The sequence below is a fragment of the Epinephelus moara genome, chromosome 3 (assembly GCF_006386435.1).
Source record: "Epinephelus moara isolate mb chromosome 3, YSFRI_EMoa_1.0, whole genome shotgun sequence".
Classification (NCBI taxonomy): Eukaryota; Metazoa; Chordata; class Actinopteri; order Perciformes; family Serranidae; genus Epinephelus; species Epinephelus moara.
Window position 1 is genome coordinate 23781942 of NC_065508.1, and position 20949 is coordinate 23802890.

Below are 20949 nucleotides of genomic sequence, written 5' to 3' on the forward strand. Positions count from 1 at the left end.
TGTCCAGGGGCGTCACAGTGGGAGCAAAAGTGGGATTGTTTGGCCACAAGGCACAGAGCTTTTATTTTGAAGTGCCGTTTTCTGCTGTAAAGTGAGTGACTAACGAACCAACACATTCTCACTCCAACCTCGTCACATATTGACATTTGGTCATGGACTTTCCACGTCCACACACGACGTGAAAGGTACCCTGGGTGTGCTGGTTGTTGATGTTCTGGGACACATGCATTGTCTTCTTTCGAAATACACTTCCGTTTTCACAGGAAATTTACGTTTGTTGGACCCATACACCCCCTCTCCCGCCTGTCCCAGTTGGACTTTTGCCGCCTTAACTTTCATCCTTGTCCCATCGCGTTACCTCCTGATGCCATCTATCATACCGATGTTAAAGGATGCCTTTTTTCATTGGTTTCTGACGCAGCAAGTCACTGCCCGAGCCCCAGATTTCGACGACTTTGGAGTGGGATCGGGCTCAACGGACAGCTACTTGACAGAGACAGCAAACTAGCTTGACAACATGGCCAAACACAAGTGTGATGCTGAATATATTAAACTGTGTGGACCTTGAACTAATGACTAAGGAGAAATCTGGACCCCACAGCTGGGAACCACTGTAGTAAAATATAATGGAGGCTCACTGAGGCCCCTCTCAACCTTGACAAAAGGCACAAAATGGTTTAGTCCTTCACGCTTGGGTACATTTGCTGGCTCAATTATAAATAATAATAATAATAATAATAATTAAAAGGTGTGTAAGCGTGGATCAAGACGGGGGCACCGAGACTGTTTATGAATAAGGACCAGAATTTGGTGCCACACCACTGACTGTGTCAATGATAAATTTGCGTCTGAGAGTCACTGAGTTTTTAAGGGACCTCCAGTGGATCCTCATAAAAGATTTATGTTGCTCATCCTAAAAATGATCTTGTCCTACAGCAGTTTACGACGCACGTCCTCTCAGGTACACTTCACCGGACAGAAGTCCTTGAATAAAAGCCCGACCAAACCTCGGCATTAAAGTCTCACTCTGTGATTTATCTCTATATATCTGCAGACATGTTTTGTTTGTATGTCCATGCTTCAGCATTTGATGACAAGGAAAGACAAGAAAATGGAATTTGAACAAGACAGAGTTTGCGGTTTTGGATGGAGACACAGGATTCACAGGAAAAGTGAACCCCATGTATCATGACTAGCAGAACTGCAGTGATGCAGTCAGGCAGCTTTTTTATGTGGTCAATGACTATCTTAGTCCATAGGGACGTAAGTTTGGAACCAGAGGGTCATTGATTCAAGTCCCCATCTGGACCAAATATGGCCGGAGAAGTGCTAGTTTGCCTCTTGAGCACTGAGCAAGGCACCAAATCCCCAACTGCTCGTGGCACCTGTCTACGGGCAGCCCCCTTGCTCTGACATATCTCCATTGAATGCATGCATAGGTCCTGTTTCTGCATGTGTGTGTACATGACAACAGAGAGAAAATATTGAATTGGCCCATGGGGATCAATAAAGTATGTGTTCTTCTTCTTAAAAGCAAAGATACTTTTTTTATCTCATAGAAATTTGTGGACTTTCATGGAATAATCGTGGAAATAATTCAGGCTAGTATTAGCGAACTACCATACAAAGGTCCTATCGCTAACACATCTGTTATGAGTGGTATGTTTTTTTTTTGTGTATTATGTTTAATCTATATAATTATCCTAAACAAATATAGTTATACAATTTGACAAGAAAACATGGATGTGATAAAAGAAAAGGGCAAAATAACTTTATAAATAGGGGTGTCATTTAAACAATATTAAAAAATATGAAAGGCTTTAAGTAAACATTTGTTTATTCAGTTGTTTATTTACTGCAATCAATATCATTCTTATCACTTTTTTCTTTTCAATTTATTTATTTATTCTTTTAATATTATTCTTATAATAGGGTGCCGCTCAGCGTACGGATGACGTATCACGTCAACCGGAAGTCCGTGATCTCCGACCTGTTTGCGGAACCTCGCCGTTAGTATTTTGACGGTTCGGAGTTTGTGTCGAGTAACTTACCTCGGAAGAAATTATCTTTGCGGCAGACTTCGGACAGACACTGTGCCACAGGACGTTTATTAAAACGACCACAGAGTTATGAATGTGACACAGCTCTATTAAAACATATCTCCCAAGTGAAAAGTTCGACGGTTTGTCGGGCTAGCTAAAGTTGGTAGCTTGCTAACACCGTGCAAGCCGTGCTAGCTAACATACACACCAGGCACCTAAGTTAACCTCCCCACTTATATCGCCATGCATTACTGGACCTGTTTTTGTATCTGTACTGCTCCATGAGCGTTTTCTCGCAAATCTGGAAGGCGAAAAACACGCAAATTATCACTTTGCCGCCATTTTCGTGTTGGCGTTTTTATTTATTCATAAAGAGATGCATTTTCTTGAGCTAACCACTGGGGGCGTAGTTCGTGTAACCTGATGGAGCCACAGGACCAATCCTGTCGGGATTCAGGGGTCTCCATTTCACCTCAAATTGGTAAGTGTTTGCTGTCAGTGTCTCGGCTGTTTTGTCAGTGCTTGTGTGTTAGCATTATCGCTGCTGGAAGTGTTTAATTGCTGTCTGCCAGTTTATGCTGCTATGTTAGCTTATGCTGCCTGCTAGCTGTCTGGGGTCATTTATTTTTAGCTGTGTGGATATAAACATGACTGCTGTAGTTGTAACTACTTTTCCAAAATCTGTAAGTTAATTTTATTGTGGCAGATGGCGCCTAGTAAAAAGGGGAGGTGCACCAATTAGTGAGGTTTACAGGTAAAGGGCAACCTGCAGGAGGAACGCGTGTTGTGTCTTTGTTTCAGGCCGGTGGACAGGTGCACACAACATTTAATGTTGGGAAGGAATGTATGGACCTTTTCAGACTTTACAACATAAACATTCTACATGGGTCCCTTTGTATTTCCTGTTGGGATGTTTGTTAATGCAGAGGCTGACAGGAAGTTAACAGGGGCCAAAGCTGTTGCCCTAGCAACAGAGTAGCAACAAAAAGGTCTATAAGGAGGCTGAGAGGACTGGTTTTAGTGGGGCAGAGAGGCTGAGTGGGGTTATAGTTGGGAGAGAGACTAAGTGGACTGGTTATAGTAGGACAGGGAGGCTAAATGGACTGGTTATAGTGGGACAGAGAGGCTGAGTGGACTGGTTATAGTGGGACAGAGAGACTGAGTGGACTGGTTATAGTGGAACAGGGAGGCTGAGTTGACTGATTGTAGTGGGATGGAGGCTGGTGGGACTGGTTACAGTGGGACAGAGGCTGAGTGTACTGGTTATAGTGGGACAGGGAGGTTGAGTGGACTGGTTATAGTGGAACAGGGAGGCTGAGTGTACTGGTTATAGTGGAACAGGGAGGCTGAGTGGACTGGTTATAGTGGGACAGGGAGGCTGAGTGGACTGGTTATAGTGGAACAGGGAGGCTGAGTTGACTGATTGTAGTGGGATGGAGGCTGGTGGGACTGGTTACAGTGGGACAGAGGCTGAGTGTACTGGTTATAGTGGAACAGGGAGGCTGAGTGGACTGGTTATAGTGGGACAGGGAGGCTGAGTGTACTGGTTATAGTGGAACAGGGAGGCTGAGTGGACTGGTTATAATCTGCTTTCAGAGTGAACATGCAGTTATTGTTGGGGATTTTGTGTGGCACGAGACTTGCCTGAAACAACACACTGTGTTTGTGTGTGTATGTGTGCGTGCTATGCAGTGTGTTTAAGTATGCAACCTCTCCTTTGCTGTGATATGTGTGTTAGTGTCTGCAGCCACTGTGCAGTTTATATTGTTTAGCTCTGTGTTGTTGCCTTGGTGATGTTTAATCCTGCTGTTGATTCTATAACAAGTGCCAGGTTATTTAATATATGTGGCCTAATATTACTTGTTGCACCCACGCTGCAGTGTTTATAGACTTTTTATTTATTATTGGTCTTTTTTGTTTAATATGTTGAGCTCTGTGTCTTTTCATGTTAACTCTAGTGAAGCTTCACTGATGTAGGTGACTGTATAGACTATTTGTTATTGATTATCAGTTGAATCCAAAGGCTGTAAGGTGCCATAAATGAAATTCATTGTTGTTTTGGACATAAGGGTTCATGTTGCTGATGTTGTTCCACTAGCGTATACATTTATTTTGTAGCCTAAAGATTTTTAATTTAACAGCAGAATCATGTATCACATAATACTGCCCTTGCCTTTTAAAAATGTCACACTGAGTGCATTTTAACTGACCTACTTTTTACTTTTATTGAAGTACATCTTTTACACAAGTACTTTTACTTGAGTACAATATTCCAGTACTCTTTCCACCTATGAATAATAGCTGGATCCTTTTGAGTGAGCCTTCTAGGACTTTTTTCCTTCACTCTGGGCTTGGTGCTGTATGCTTCTGGGAAACGTGAAGGTCAGGAGCTTAGACACCAAATATCAACTCTGTACATACTCTGCATTCACATAATAACGCGTTCCACGTGAGTTGGCTGACGGAAATGTTCTGGTGCAGGAAGAACAACTGTGATAATTAAAGTTCATCTGTCTGAATCTCACGGCTAATGAGGCTCGGCTGCAGTCGGGTGTGTGAAGGTCATCCCAAACTGCCTAGTGAAAATGGAATAAAATGGAACCTACAGGATTAAGTTGTTTTCATGGTTAGTTAGATGAAATCTGGGTCAGCGTGATGAACCTTGACTATCTTGTTTATGAGGCAAGAATACATAACAAGTAGTAAAACGCAACATGTCTGAAGGACTCCAGAGTGCTGTTGAACAGTAAGGCCTTATATCAGTGGAGATAAACAACAGTTATCCTCTGCATTCTTTTCTCATGTTGTAGCTATGTGCTTGTCTTTTGAAGGTCATAGCTTTGAAAACATTCCTGTTTCCTACAGAAAGTGTTTTTTGCCATCGGCTGTATGTATTTGAGTATGTTGACACACAGATTCTGTAATATATTCCAGCCTCTTACTACAGCGTGGGTCGTGACATCTTCAGATATTCTGGTTTTCCATATGTGCAGCAAGTCATTCAGGGGGCGTGAAGCACATATACAATATCAACAGTGATTCTGGGAGGATCAAAGGAATCCATTAGAGTCAGTGAAACATCTGTATTTTGGAAAGAGGCGTACAGCTACAGTCGGTTTGAACCTGGTGTCAAGAATACGTTTACATAGTAGTTAAAGCAAATATGATGTCTTGCCGTCAGAAAGGGGCTCTAACAGAGCAGCTTGTCTCATCCTGACCACAGTGAGCAGTCAGTGTGAAAGATTATTGGCGGCATAAAGCATTATGCTAATTTTCCTGGGTTCAGTGGAGGGCTGAATCCACTGTAACACAGCGTTTCATATCTGAGGCCAGCTCTTGCTCTTTTGATCTCCTCCTTTCCAGAATTTAACAGTAGATGATTCAACTAATGATGAATGAGTGAACTCTGTTTGAGAGGCCTGAGAGCATCAGCTTAATCCCAGTAGAGGAACCGGCAGCGGCACTGGTAGACTTGTGTTTATAGGCTTTTTCTCAGGAGGGTGGAAACATCAGGGGAATTTTACCACCGAGAATGGGATGCCTTCCCATTTATAAACAGGAAAGTATTTTTAGGAGCTGTGTGTGTTTGTTTGGATGTGATTAGAAGTGTTGTCAGCAGGGAGAAACGACTATGAGCATTCCCACATAATTGCTTTTTTTCTCGGGGAAAAGGATGGTGTATTAGCTTGAGCCAGAATGCATCGTACTGCATACGATTAAGGTGATGGAGGATGTGTAAGAGACAGTGAATCTCTGTAGGTGTTTCCCAGGTAGTTTTATTCCTAATATGGCATATGATCCGCCGTGTTTTGCATAACCCACAGACATGTCATTTCCCAGAGACAGGTTTTGTTTACAGTAGCGCAGAGGCGTTCTTGTTTGCCGATATCATGTGAGCTCAGAGGCAGAGAGAGGTGTGCCACCAGTTATTATGAGACAGATGACTCTGTGTTGGGATGAATTCCAGACTTCAGCATTCAGACAGCTGACAAGCGAGGCCCTTGGCTTTATTTGCCTCTCAGCTGAGCTCAAACACAAGAACAAGACACCAAAGGAGTGTCGAGTCTAGCACGCCATGTTGTTCTTCTGGTTTGACAGCATGTGTGTGTTCCCTTCAGTCCAGGTGAATACCAGGCATATGACGCTGGTCAGAGAGGAAGTCAACCTGCCTAACTGGTTCTCCTTTCTCAGGTCAAATGAGATGACAGGGCCGCTGTGTACTACCTGCTGTACAGCATCCATCCACTGAAACTCCCTCTGTTGCTTCTTTTGTCTCACCTTACAGTGTAGGAGTGTACACTGATGCCACCTTGTGTTCAGACAGCTAATTACATGACCAGAGGGACATGGTGATGAGGGAACAGGTGTCAGAGTAAATAAATTAGGTTTCTCACTGTGGAGGTTTTCAGATTTTAATGTTTATTAACAGCATCATGGTAGACTTATTAAAAGCAACATAATATTCACTCATCGTCACAGGGATACCCCTCAAGCTATTAAGGAAGTGTTGTTTTTCACAACGTAGAAGTCGATTATTGTTTTTAACACAACACATTTTATTTAGCTCAAAACACAGGTTGGCTGACAAGTAAACCTTACTGTAGCAACACTTTTAATAGAACAGTAAACCTGAAATGATTTATTCGACTCACAATCAATCTGCAACAAGGCTGATTAAAGATGAATTATTTAGGTAAATAAGTGTGAATAGCAAAAAAAAAAAAAAACAGCTCACAGCTTTTTAAATTGTATTATTTGTTGGTTTTCTTAGCCTCTATGATTGCAAATCAAATATTTTAGGTTTTTGGACTGTTCGTTGGAAAGAACAAGTAGTGGGTAGATGTTACCATAGGCTCTGGACGAATGTATTTAATATTTTTCATGATTTTCGTACATTTATTTCAACCAAATAAAATGTTTTTATTCTGTTTATCTAACCTTTATTGAACCAAAAAAGCCTAAATAACATTTAAAGTATCCTCACCAAGAAAGGCAGTAATGACAAAAAAACAAGACAGATGAATTGAGATACAGTACGCCACACTTTTAGAAATAGAAGTTATGAATACAATTTGTAATACGGGCACACCGATTTTGAAATTCTTGACTGATAACAATGTGTAAAATAACAATTTGGCTGATAGTCGAGACCCGTACTGATGTTTTTATATTGTTGTTCATTTTGTTTTTGTTGTTATTTATTTCCCCTTTTGTGGCAGACAAAGAAATCTACACTATAAAAAAATAACTGAACTGTTTTAAAGTAATTAAGCCCTGTAAACATACAAATGTATGAAAAACCTTTAATCTAAGCTTTCACATGGACATTAAATGGCATCTTAAAACAGCCCCAAGCAGGGCTCAACAGTAATGGTTGCTAAGTTGCCATTGGAAACTGTTTTCAAAAATAGGCAGTCACTTCTTGGCCTTTGGTTTCCATCAGCTGCAGCCATTTTTAACATAAAAAATAGGGACAGAAAAACATGTACCCCAAAATAAATTTGTAATATTTTTTGCATTAGTGATATATAAATTCCGCTGTAACAGTCAGAACTGGAACCAGACAATGCTGTATGTGCGGTGGTCTTACTCACACAGGTATCTGTTTTACAGATAATGGTGAAGCAAATTAAGTATTGATTTTTTATTATATAAATTATGAATGTTACAAATACAAATAAAACTTAAGGAAGCCTACTAGAATAATATAATCAATTGCTTTTAAAGTCTGCTGCAAAAAATGGCTGAAGTGAGGTGAACAGACTGAAAAATGTATCTTATTCGATGTAACAGATGTTGACAAAGTTTTCTTTGGGGACATAATTTACAGTTGAAAAAAAGTTAATAAATCGCAATATATCGCAATAGATTTTATTGCAATACTCAGCATATCACAACATATTTTAAATCACAATAATGTATCGTGACTATCATGGATCCTGTGGTGATTTCAAACCCTAGTTTAAAATAATCAGATAAAACATAAACTACAAAGTTGTTTTTTTTAGCGATTAAGCTATTGAACAGTCTTTCATGTCACATTTTTATTATTACGTTGATATGTAACTGCATAGTATCTTAATTATCTAAAAATAAATGATGTGACTAAAAATTGTTGAGTCTCGCCAGGAGCTCTCTAAAACCATCAAAAATACTAAAACCGTTTTTCTAACACTTTGTTTTTATTGTTTTTTACGAAATATTACAAAAGGATGGGAAAAAAAGAAAACAAAACAGAAACAAAAAAAGTGTAAATAAATAAATAAAAAGCCCCAGATTGCCCTGTCTCTTGTCATTTTGTCTCATTGTCATTGTATATTATACAACTTAATTTTGTTGCAATGAGCAATCCAGTTAGCAGCATACATGTTTACTCATACACCAACACCCGCTCACACATTGACCAACACACACTCGCTCATCGCATCATTCTCTTGATCACATAGACACACATTCACAATTATATTTTTACAGTATAAGGCAGTTGGTATTGTGGGAGGGAGTGCAGGAAAAAAAGTGAGTAGAGGACGACCGAGGACGCAGCCTTGGGGGACGCCGGTGTTAAGAATGATGGTGGAGGGGATGGGGTTGGCCAATCCTGACTTTCTGGGTTCTGTTGGTAAGAAAGTCTTTAATCCACTGACAGAGTAGGGCTCCCAGATCGAGGGTTTGCAGTTTGTTGATCAGTTTGTTTGGACTGATGGAGTTGAATGCCGAGCTTTAGTCAACAAGCAGCATCCTGACATACAGGAGAGAATGTTGTAGACTGTCGTGTTCTTTAAATTTGCAACCATTCATCTTCTGTAATATTCACACCTAGTTCTTTTTCCCATTTCAGCTTTACATTTAGTGTCATATCTCCTCTTCTCCCTTATAGACGTTGATATAGTGCAGGTATTATTTTATATTTCTTCGATTTTTAAACTCCAGTTTTGGTTTTTATGATTCAATTTTCATCCAGATTTACAGTATGCTTTATTTCTCTGTCATAAAATCCCATAGCTGCAAATATTTGAAGTGGTCCTGATTGTTCAATGTAAAATTTGTTTCAGTCTTTGAAAACTCATAACATTCCCATCTGATATTACTGTGCACAATCCTGTTATGCCATTAATGCCATTTTTAAGACAAAGACTTTATGGGCTAACTTTTCTCAAACATCCAAAAACGTTGGCATCCTGATGAAATAACTCCTGTATCCAATTGCCGAAGGTTACACTGATGGATCAGTTGATTAATCAAGAAAGTAATCTGCAGTTTAATAGCTCATAAATGATTATTAGCTGTTTATTTGACGGGTTTAACAAGTTAATTGAGAGTTTGTAGTTGAAACAGTGTCAGGATTTTACTGCATGAAACTTCTGTAATCCACAGAGTGAGACATCCATCACTTACTGATCTGTGCACCAGAGTAGCTGACTGGTCTTATTGTGTATTGTCTCATCAGTCCTCTCTGTTTGTTGTCAGTTGTCAGCGTGTTGTTTGATAAAGAAGTTGCATTCAGAGGATCCCATTTGCACCACACCCCCCATATGACACCCCGCTGTCAGACCTCATTAATCAGAAGCCTCTGTCTATCAGGATCACACTGGATTGTGTCTCTCTTTGCAGACGGATGCTTCTCTATCGCTTTCAGGCAGATTCCTGATAACAAGTCAATCTGGTTGCAGTTTAGGGTAATTATAACCACTCTGGCTGAATGCGTAGCTTTGGGGAAAATGGAATTGGTATGAATACACTGACTGGATGCTCAGTTTATGCACCTTTTCCCCAGAATAATGAGAATTGTTGGATTTTCCAGTTGTTATTTAAATCTGTTAGTAGTTGGCTTCTGTATTTTTCTCATGTGGTTTCTCACTCACAGCCGTTTCTTAATGTTTGTCCATTTGAGCATCGCCCCAGCCCGGCGCTGTCTGTGCCCCGGCAGGATGTGGCAGACGAGGCGTATCGAGGGAAGAAGCTTAGATCCATTAAACCTGCAGTGGAGGCTGAAAAGCCAGGTTCTTTGCAGCGGAGGAAGGATTTGTAGCAACATCCAAAAGCAGTTTACGCAGACAGTTTAGGATTTTGTTGGTCGGTGCTTAGATTAGGCCGTTCCAGGAATAGCTGATAGAAGCAGCCGGCAGCTCGGGCTGAATAATAACACAATAATTGTGATGTAGAGTTTGGACGTGGATCTCATGACTAAGGTAAACTCTATACCTGCATGTAGATGGTCTCTGAACTGCTGACCAGTTAGGAGTTGGTCTTTACTCAGGCGGTGAGATGAGAGCTGAAATGATAAGTTGATTCATCAAGTAGTTGACTGACAGAAAAGTAATCTGCAACAGTTATCACTTAAATGTCTTGAATCATTTTTTCAAGCAAAAAGTTACTGGTTCCAGCTTCTTATGTGTAGATTTACTTCCTGATTTTATTGTCTATGATAGTAAACTGAATATCTTTTGTTTTTAAACTGTTGGTAGGACATAAGCAAATGAAAATTAGGATTGCAACTAATCATTATAATCATTATCAATTTAATGTACCTGTATTTTTTTTCTCTAGTAAAGGTCCAGTGTTTAAGATTTAGAGGGCTATATGTGCAGAAACTGAATATAATACATGTTTTCTTTGGTTTATAGTCACCTACAAATAAGAATTGTTGTGTTTTTATTACTTTAGGATGAGCCGTTTATATCTACATAGGGAGCGGGTCCATGTCCACAGAGCCCATCATGTTGCACCGCAATAGCCCAGAACAGACAAACCAAACACTGGCTCTGTTTTTGTGTCAACCACTGTAGTAAGAGGCCCCTCCAGGACGAGAGCCTCGGGTCAGTTTGTTTGGGGAGGAAGAGACCTCTGCAGATGATTGTGCTCAAGGTAAAAACCTTAAGTCAATGTTGGGCTGTTTGTGCGCGTCTGTTGTCCTTGCCGGTATGGTGTTTCCTGCACTGTTGCCCCTTGTTGGCTCCCCCAACAGCTTTTTTTGGCCACTGTAGCATGTTGAATCCATTGAGTCATTGAGCTTTTTTGTAGAAAGGTTTCGTGATGGTTTGTGTTATTGTTTATTGCCGCACGTTAAATATACTCTGCTCCTTTTACATGGGATTGTGTTGCTAATGTGCTAACTGGCTAACTAGCGTCAAATGGTTTCCCTTTTTGAATGACGATTACAGACTATGGCTGTCTGCTGGCGTGGTGTTATGTCCTCTCACGCAGGCGCAGAACGTACGTGCTGGTTGGCCGTCAGCTGTGTACTTTGTGTTCATGTGCAACTTTTTAGCTGAGACACAAGAGGCAACAGAACAATCTGCTCTCGTTGCTGCTAGTTCTTTGAAGTCGGTTTGGTGTGTCTGGGCCTTAATGGATTGTTTTGTCTGTAAAGGATTACAAAATAATAACTCCACAGGGTCCTCTGTGTTTTTTGTCTATAATCTGTAGATATTAATATGTGAAAATGTTAATTTTACAATGGTATAAAACAGAGAAATCATATCAGAGGAAGTAAATCCTTTAAGAAGCTTAATTAAACCAGACAATGTGTGAAGGCTGCAAATGACTTAAATGATGGTTTATAATCATAGAAGATTAAGAACCAGAAAATATTATCATTTGAGAAGCTGTAACTATTTTTTAAGGGGAAACACTACAGGTGAAGGGGATAAATGAAACTTCTTCAGTTGATTACTTGCATTAAAAACAATAATTTGTTTGTATTACATGTTTTATAAAATGTTTTGACGTAGTCTCTAACTAAGTATGCACAAATTTTTAGGGATGCACGATGATATCGGCACGTCATTGGAATTGGCCAACATGCTTCTTTTTAAAAAAAAAAAAGAAAAAAAAGAAATTGCACAATGAATGAATATAACATACATTGAAAAGTGTTTTATTTCATTTCTCCATCTGCTGGTGAGCCATCACAACAAGAGTATGCATGTATAATAATAATTCCACCACAGATGAGACTTGATGATCACTTACATTATGTGGGGAAAAAAGTGAATATATTGATATCAGTATTGGTTACCGGCATACCGGATATCGGCAAAAAAATCCAATACTCATGCATCCCTACTAATTTAAATACATTTCCAGAGCAGGCTCAAAATTCTTGTTTGGTTTTGTTAACTCAAAAGTTTTTTTCAGAGGTTATTTGGTTATCTCTTTGTATCACTCCTTAAATATGAAATTAACTGTCAGCAGCCATGTTTTTAGGAATAAAATATTCTATAAACCAGGCTATGAATTATATCTGAAACAAATCTCCTTTGTTAAAACCTTCAGAGTATAAATAGGAATAAAACCTGTAAGTTTGGTGTATGTAAGTGCTATTAAAGTGGATTAATCCGGCTCAGAGTAAGAGTAGCAAAACAAAAATATGACATTGTGGGTGAATAGGGTGCAAACAAATTAACTAATAGGTATCACCACAAAACTTCTCAGTTGAATACCTACATTAAGACACTTTTTTTGTATTACAAGTTTTCTGGAGTTATTTGTTTTAATATCCAAATGATGACCTCTTTAATCAAATATGTGCTTTGTGGAGAAATTTCCAGATAGGAAATTCAAACTCGAGTAGACACATTAATGTGTATTTTGATTGTTTTCTTTCCACTAGTAGGAAAAAAGAACATCTTATGGAAGAAAAATAGCCCAAAATTGACCAGTGCATGAAAAACCCGTAGTTTTCACCTGTAGCCTCTCTCCTTAAATAAAAGATGATCAGAGCTGTTGCAGATTAATTTTCTTTAATGAATATAATTGGTGGTAGCAGACCAAAGTTGGATTGTATCATCATCATCTTGTCATGCAGCAACCATGAGGGCCGTTGTTGTACTTGATTGTATAGCTTGCAGTTTGGCGCCCTCTCCTGGTCTAAAGCAGGAACTATCACACACTGTACTGACAGCACGTTATAAATGCAGGTCTGAAAGGAAAATTAGTGTTGGTCCCTGGAGCAGGAGGCATTTACTTGGCAGGAGGAAATACAGGCAATCCACATTTCCCACCAGCGACGGATCGAGCCAACGTTTGATTGATGCGTGACCTGGGCGCTTCGGTGCTAAACATCAATCAGAGAAGGGTGCATGAATGCTGTGGTTATTCAGTGTAATGGGAATGTCAATAACTCTTGCATCCTCTGATGAATACACAAGTGCCGTGCCATGATTCACCACTGAAGGCTGCTGATGTTTAAAGCACTGTTATTGAACCGAGCACAAGCCCTCACTTGTCCAAGTCGCTGATGTAGTGTGATGCGTGATGTTTCCACGGTTTTAACCGTTACCAAGCAATTTTCTAGTAAGTCGGCACCTGCTGGTGCAGCCGAGATGAGAGAAATGAGACATTTTTCATCTTGTGGCTTCTTAGGCGAATGACGAAACATGATTAGAAGTGACTCTATCAAGTGACAAACTCTTCAGAGCTGCTTTATAACTACACGATCAGCAGCACACAAAATACTTAATGCAAGTGAGAGTGCTACCCAAGGTAGTTTATCCTCCATGGGAGTCTAATGTGGGAAGTCATTAACTGTGTAAGCGAGTGTCAAAAAGAAATATAGCTTGTTTACTCAGCTCAGTAGGTGAGGATGTAGGCAGAGGAATAAAAGCTCCACAGACAAGGTTAGTACACATTTTTTAATAACATGGCACAATTTACATAACACAAGTTTAAATGAGGAGCATGCTGAAGATTCAGTCGCTTCATTTTTTCTCATTTTTGTACATGATCTAGAAAGACTTAACTTTTTTTCCCTGTACATGGTTAACAGCAAAAAAAAGAAAGGAAAAAAAAAACTCATTTAACAATCTTTTTGCAATACGCATCGACTAACCACTATGGCTCCGGTGGACATTTTTATGTTGGATTAAAAAACACTGCACGACATGATATCACAGAGTTTGAAGCGCACAACTAAACCTTCAGTGGACTACTAAAATAGATCTCTGCTCATTAGAAACAAACTGTCCATAGTTTAGACTTGCTTTTTTTGTCTTTTGATTTTGTAGGTACAACAACTCAGGAAAGCACTTTAATACACTGTTTGACCAACAGAACCTATTTCCAAAACATGTACTTTACACTCCTTCGATAGGGCAGATGTGCTGTCATGGTGTTTAATGTGCTGCATTCTCCCCAGAACGAGACTGAGCGAAGGGAAAAGGAGTTGACATTTGTGCTGCTGGTTTTTTTTACATTGAAAATCGTTTGAAACGCCTCTATCAACTGTTTCTAGGATTGTCACCACAATTTAGCAGATTTGAGAGAGTGATTCTTGAAACATCGCCTTTTCTTGAGTCCAAATCGCCACCTACAAACCCTGCGTGGATCGGTTAAAGCTTGTATCTGTTTGACCCATTGTGTGTCTGAGTTGTGGAGAGAATACAGCTGTTTGTCCTATTGTTACACAGTCAGTAGTGGTGAGAAGGCCGGCTTTCAGAAAGGGAGCCCAGACGTTTGTTGCATAGTTGAATATGGGGTCTCTGGTACAATGCTAATCAGCTGCGTCAACTGAGAAAACAGAAAGGAAATAGCAAAAAGCACATTCTGAATCACTGCTGTAATACTCCTCTATTTACATGTGTTCAAAGTAAAGCTTTCAAAACACCCTTTTGCATATTTGTACCATGATTTTTAATCCATACAGAGTGAGCACAGCGACTGTACACATTATCTACACACTTTGCTGTCTGTCAGTCAGTGCTAAAGTACATGTACATTCCAAAATTGTTCAGACTTACTCCGCGTCACTTCGCTATACAAGAGAAAGAATGCACACAAAAAGCTGGAGCAAACTGGGAAAAAAATCTTTGAAAAATCTTTTTTTTTTGTTCCATGATTATTGTCTCTTTGCAGTTTTTTACAAAAACAATTCATTGCGTGGGCACGTCTCTGCCCACATAAGTTATTCACAGCTATGATACAGTCTTGCTTTGCCCAAAGCTAAGTGCTTGGTGTGAGTTCAGTGTTAGTGAGGCACAGGGCTGCAGGGGCACTGAGTCTGCTGAGGCTCAGCTCACCGTGCCTCGATGTCTTTGTGAGCTGGTCTGTCTCTGATATCTGTGGCCAGGGGGGTAGTCCGTCTGGGTGAGCCGGGCCGGGCGCCCAGTGTGGGGATGAGCGGGGGCGGGGCACTCAGAGAGGCGGTGGGTGGTGTTTTGTTCAGGATACCGTTCTGATGGGCGGTAGCTGCGGCGGCAGCAGCTGCTGCGGCCGCCGCTGCAGCTGAGGGGCTGACCCTGGAGTAGTGCATGCCTGGGAGTCCAGGGGCCATGAGGCCTGGGGCGGGGTGTGGGAGATGTCCGTCAAGGGCAGGATGGTGCATTGCTGGGTGGAGGCGCCCGTGCTCATAGTCCTCTCTAAGCATGTTGAGGCGGTCACGCTCCTCCAGATGGGCGCGCTCCTGCTCCCTCCTCTGCTCCAAGGCCAGAGGGTGGATGTGGTCACGATTAAAGTCATGAGGCTCACGGTCCCTGTAGGAGCGCTCAGCCTCATAGAGGCGAGGCGCTGCCAGCCGGTGCAGAGGATCATTCCTTAGCAGCAGGTCCCTGGCCAAAGGGTCCCGTCTGTGAATGTCCAGACCCCTGTATGGGTCCCTCATTGGGTCCCAGTGGAAGGCAGGGTAAGGGAACCTGTCAGCTCCTGGAATGGGGCTGATACCCATGAAGGGTGCCACCACTCGAGTTCTCTCCAGACTGCTGATGCTGTTGATGGGGTGAACGCCAGCCATACTCATGGGCATAGGCATTGAGGAGGGAGGGTGGAGGTTTGGCGTAGAGGGTGCCTGTGTTGGATGCTCACTTGCCCTCTCTGTGGCTCCATCCTGCTCCTCCTTTCGCTCCTCCTTCACTTTGACCTCGCTGTTTTTCTTCTGGTGCTCGTATGGCAGCTCTACCTTCTTCTCCAGGACCTCCCTGCTCAGCCCACCGTTGGGACGTTCCAGGCTGGTCTGCCGGACGTAGGGCGACGGCGTCCCCCTGTTGGACACTTTGTCCTCTGGCACTCTGCCGTCGTGGATGACAGGTGTGTCCTTGTCGCTGTGCTGGTTGTCTTTGAGCTTATGGTCATCTGTGCCGTTGTCTTTCCAGGAGTCTGAGTGCTCCCTCTCCCTGTCCTTGGCCTTGTTCTCCTTGTCCCTCTGAGGCTCTGCAGAAGCAGGGGGCAGGTGGTTCCTGTGGTGCTCAGGCGGCCGGGTGTGGCCGAGGAGGCTGATGGGGTTGACAGGGATCGGGGACGGGTGGCTCGGATGACGCTTTTCTACAGAGTCCCTAGAAACATAAACATAGTACCTCCATCAGTACCAGTAACATTAACTATGTTTTAGTTTTGATTCCAAATCGAAACAATAGGCTTAAACATAAAATACAAAGAAATGGTTCAACAAAATCCAAATACGTATCCAAACATATCCTATCTATTTCTGTTTTTAGGGTTAGATGACAGAACTCACGCTAGAGTAGTCACTTTTGGAAGCAGCCTTTTGTTGAGCAACACCCACCTGTCTTTGTCGTCTTTACTGACCAACGAGTCACGTTTTTCAGGTTCTCTGTCTCTCTCGTGTGAGCTTGCTGAGGTGCTCCTCTCCGAGTCTCCAGGTTTCAACCAGGGTGGCGGTGTGGGGAAGGAGGGAGGCGTACGGTGCAGGCGGTTCCACGGCTCCTGGTGGCCGCTGTTACCGCTGCTGTTGAAGTGCTGCTGTGCATTGGGGCCATCTTTATGGCCGAACACTGAATTGGCCGCTGTTAGGGATTCAACACGTGGAAAACACGGCAGGACGCAAGTTAAATGCGTATCTTGACAACTTGCACTGGTGAAAATCTGTATTTAAATTCCGTTCTTACACATCATGATTAACAATAACTTTTATTGCTAGATTGGGAATATTACAAACAGCAACTATAAAAGGATTATTCCGTCATAGTGTTTGTTCGATGGTAACAGACAGTGATAACATGAGGTTGAAACTCACTTAGTGCTGGATTGCCCAGTCCTCCAAAGGCCGATGAACTGAGGGATCCAAGTCCTCCAAATGATGCAGGCCTACTGAAAGGTTCTGGAGGGAGAAACCACATGTTAACACGTCACATCTTCATTTTCTTGTTTCAGATTGAGACTGAGAAGAACTGAACTGAAGATCGGCTTACCTAAGTGAGATGTTGGGGCGAGGAAGTTTCCAGGATGGTGGGGCGGATGACCGAATGGACCTGCTGATGGGTGTGTGGGACCTGAGCAGGGAGAGACAAAAACATCCATCAACCGCTGACTGCAATGTTGTGAAATGTAAGTGTTAAACAGTACTTTAAGGGATAGTTCAGATTTTTTGAAGTGGGGTGGTTTGTAGGGATGCACGATACATAACTCATTTGACCGATAACTAATACCAATATCTATACATCCACTTTTTTCCCCACCTAATTTCAGTGATCATCAAGTCCAATCCATAGTAAAATTAACATCATATCATATATACATGCTCTAATCGTGATGGTTCACCAGCAGAGACATGAAATACAGTACTTTTCAATGTAGTATTCATTCATTGTGCCAAATAAGAAGAAGCGTGTTGGCTGATTCTGATAGTTAAGCCGATACCAATGACGTACCGATATTATCGTGCATCCCTAGTTGTATGTGGTGCTTATCTATAGTCAGTGTTACCTAGAGTAGATGGCAGCTGGCACACTCTCAGTCTAAAGCATACAGGAGTACTGCCACGGAAGCTAAGCCATGCACTGCTTGGATGGGGGCAGCAGCAAAATGTATTTTATCCACCCTAAAAAGAAAAGCATTACCCTGCCATCGGACAGCCCTGTCCCAATGAGCTGTGCTATCGATGCTTTCTTCAAAGCCAGACTTCATTCACAAATTCAGTCCTTTAACCTTGCAGATCACATGAGTTGCTGGTCTACTACTGGCTCTATTCGTTATTTTGTTTGTGTTGTTATGTGACTTTGGTGGATCCAAACTAACTCTTTAAAACACCAAAGTACCAGTAACTGTGGAAAGGGCTGTCTGACGGCAAGGCAAAGTGGTGCAAATGTTCTAACGGAGTGTCTATTGTGTGACTGTGTGGCGTTATTATGGGTCCTACTGTGTGCTGCGATTGGCTAGTGCTTATCACATTGATGCGTTGAGGTTGGAAGTAGTTAGGATATGGGCAAAGAGGTCATGGTTAGGACTAGTACGTGAATTTGCAAATCCTAGGATAGCGAAGGAATGGGCTGTCTTACTCTGCCTTTGATTGGCTTACCCTGACATTCTTACCCTAACCAATCCAACCAACACATGCAACGAGTGCTAGCCATAGGGAGAGTAGGGAAGGTCATTCCTGTGCTACCCTAGGATTCAGAAATGTGTAATAGGCAACGTTAGCTTACTGTTTTAAGACTTAGTTGACTTAATTATTTTTAGTTTTTATGATGTGTAAAACTGCTGAATGCACACTGTGTGTATAGACCGTTTGAGTTAACGTCATATTTAGATGTTGGATGGATGCCCAGCGATGTACACCTGGGTGGGGTCTAAATAGCATTGGCTTCAGACACCAAGGGTCTCTTTTATGAAATAGCGCATAGGATCGATGCCAAAAATGACGTGCACCAAAAAATATTCAACAATTTCTACAATCAGGCTTCCACCTCACCTCACCATTTCCTGCCTCCAAAATGTTTGTAAGCATGGGTCAAAGTTTTTCCCATCGAGTCTGTTTTTATAGATCACACAGTTTCCATGGGAAGTGGCGTACGCCTCTTTCAGGCCTCATTTTGTGCGTATGCAGTGTTAATAAATGAGACCCCTGGATGTGTAAAAGCATCTGTGGCATTATAAATATAACCGACACTATAAATATGTGTATAAATATGTTTTGCCGCTGCCTCTCGTCCACAGCAGTATATTGCTTAGCTTCCGGGGCGATACTTGTGTTTGCTTCTTTACACTGGGGGCATCAACTGCCATCTACTGTAGGCAATACACTGACTATGGAGAAGTATATCATAAAACACCACTTAAAAATCGGAACTATCTCTTTAAAGGATCCTAATTAAATCTATAGTTTTTTCGTTAAAAAACAAAAGAGAGGGGTCTTTAGTCACACCAGCAGTGTGGCTCTAGTGGAAAAAAGCTATTGGATATATTGCAATGCAATTTGGTACATACATTGACGTTTATGCCCATATACGTGCATAACTAATGACATTCCCATCAGCCTGAGCTATACTTTGTGTTAAGTGCTAATCATCTTATGTTAGCATCAGCATTTAAATTGAATCACTTGCATTTGTTTGCTTAGTTCTGTAAAATATATTAATATTTCTATGTCAATTAATATTTAGTAAAATAGATGCCCTACATTCACAATGATTATTATGTCCATCTTGTAAAGCACTTCTGTTGGGTTTGCTGTCTTGTCTTGTTCACAGCTAACAATGATATGATCAGACAACAGCTCACTCTGAACAGCAGGAATTAAGTGTTGGCTACTGTATGTCAGAGGGCACTGATGTTAACCATCAATCAATCTTTCTACCCAGAGATCTGACACACTCACCTGCAGCAGAGAAGAGCGTGGCGGGTCGTGCCAAGTCGCTGGGGTGATGGATGGCGCCGAAGAGGCTGGGGCCCGGAGGTCGACTCAGGAACTCCGGCTTGAGGCCAAAGTCTAGCTTGTGAGGGTCGACCTGCATCTGCTGCTAGAAGACGGCAGACCGACAGAGAGAAACACATGTAAAACCCCACTATAGACTGATAATACTGTCATTTTTACTTTACTGTAAGTCAGTGATTAGGTGGTTGTATTGACCTAGGACACTTTTTGAGGTGTTTTCAGTAATCAAACCAGTGATGAGTCCCTCTGACTGCCAAGCTACACAAAATTACACTCACCTTCCAATGATTTTATGATTGAGATATATGGTTTTGCTGATAATTACCGATGATGCCTTGTATGTATCTATTTTCACCTTATGTTTTATTTAAAGTGTATTGAAATGTTCTTCATATTAAATGGTCTTGTGAGCCTGTTGTTTGTTTTATTTTTTCAAGTGAAGCACTCAGTCCCTATAATTCTCTTACTGTAAGACACTTTGTGCTGCTTTATTTGAAAACATAGTTTATTGTTAATTAATAAAAAGGTGAAAAAGAGGGTTGTAGTGTAGCATGTCATTAAAAAAAAAAAAAGACATCAAAATATAATGTAAAAAAATCTGTGCAGTATGTCATAAAGATATGCTAAAAAGTCAGTCTATGTCGTCCAAAACCATGAATAAACGTCAATATAGCATGTCGTCCAAAACCATGAAAAAAGTCAGTACAGTATGTTGTCCAAAACCATGAAAAAAGTAAAAATGTCATAGTATAGCATGTCCTCCAAAATCATGAAAAAAGTCACAGTATAGCATGTCGCCCAAAATCATGAAAAAAGTCACAGTATAGCATGTCGCCCAAAATCATGAAAAAAAGTCACAGTATAGTATGTCGTCCAAAATATGATAAAAAAAGTCATGGTATAGTATGTTGTCCATAACAATGAAAAAAAGTCATAGTATAGTGTGTCATCGAAAATCATGTAAAAACGTTATAGTATAGCATGTCGTCCAAAACCATGAAAAAACGTCATAGTATAGTATGTCGTCCAAAATCATGAAATAAAGTCATAGTATAGCATGTCGTCCAAAACCATGAAAAAACGTCATAGTATAGCATGTCGTCCAAAATCAAGAAATAAAGTCATAGTATAGCATGTTGTCCGAAATCATGAAAAAAAAGTCATAGTAAAGTATGTCGTCCAAAATAATGAAAAAAAGTCATAGTACAGTATGTCGTCCAAAATACGATAAAAAAGTCATAGTATAGTGTGTCGTCCAAAATATGATAAAAAAGTCATAGTACAGTATGACGTCCAAAATACGAT

At 41.1% G+C, this 20949-nt stretch overlaps 1 protein-coding gene and 1 long non-coding RNA gene across 3 annotated transcripts in view; one reads left to right on the plus strand and one right to left on the minus strand.

The window, feature by feature from the left end:
- Positions 1–2033: 2033 nt before the first annotated feature.
- LOC126387695 (uncharacterized) lies at positions 2034–19709 on the plus strand. The gene is made up of 3 exons (XR_007569701.1): positions 2034–2523; positions 17145–17318; positions 19571–19709. It is a non-coding gene; the product is annotated as an uncharacterized LOC126387695 (long non-coding RNA).
- The window catches only part of auts2a (activator of transcription and developmental regulator AUTS2 a), a 447476-nt gene continuing 440187 nt past the window's right edge, over positions 13661–20949 (minus strand). Inside the window, exons 15-19 of one of the 2 annotated variants that reach the window (XM_050040295.1) lie at positions 19588–19729; positions 17183–17263; positions 17008–17091; positions 16537–16777; positions 13661–16306 (exon numbers count right to left, since the gene is read on the minus strand). In XM_050040295.1, the coding sequence (XP_049896252.1) occupies positions 15055–16306; positions 16537–16777; positions 17008–17091; positions 17183–17263; positions 19588–19729 (1800 nt within the window). In that variant the 3' untranslated portion in view covers positions 13661–15054. Of the gene's footprint in view, positions 16307–16536; positions 16790–17007; positions 17092–17182; positions 17264–19587; positions 19730–20949 lie in introns of both variants that reach the window. The other variant, XM_050040296.1, reaches the window with a different exon arrangement.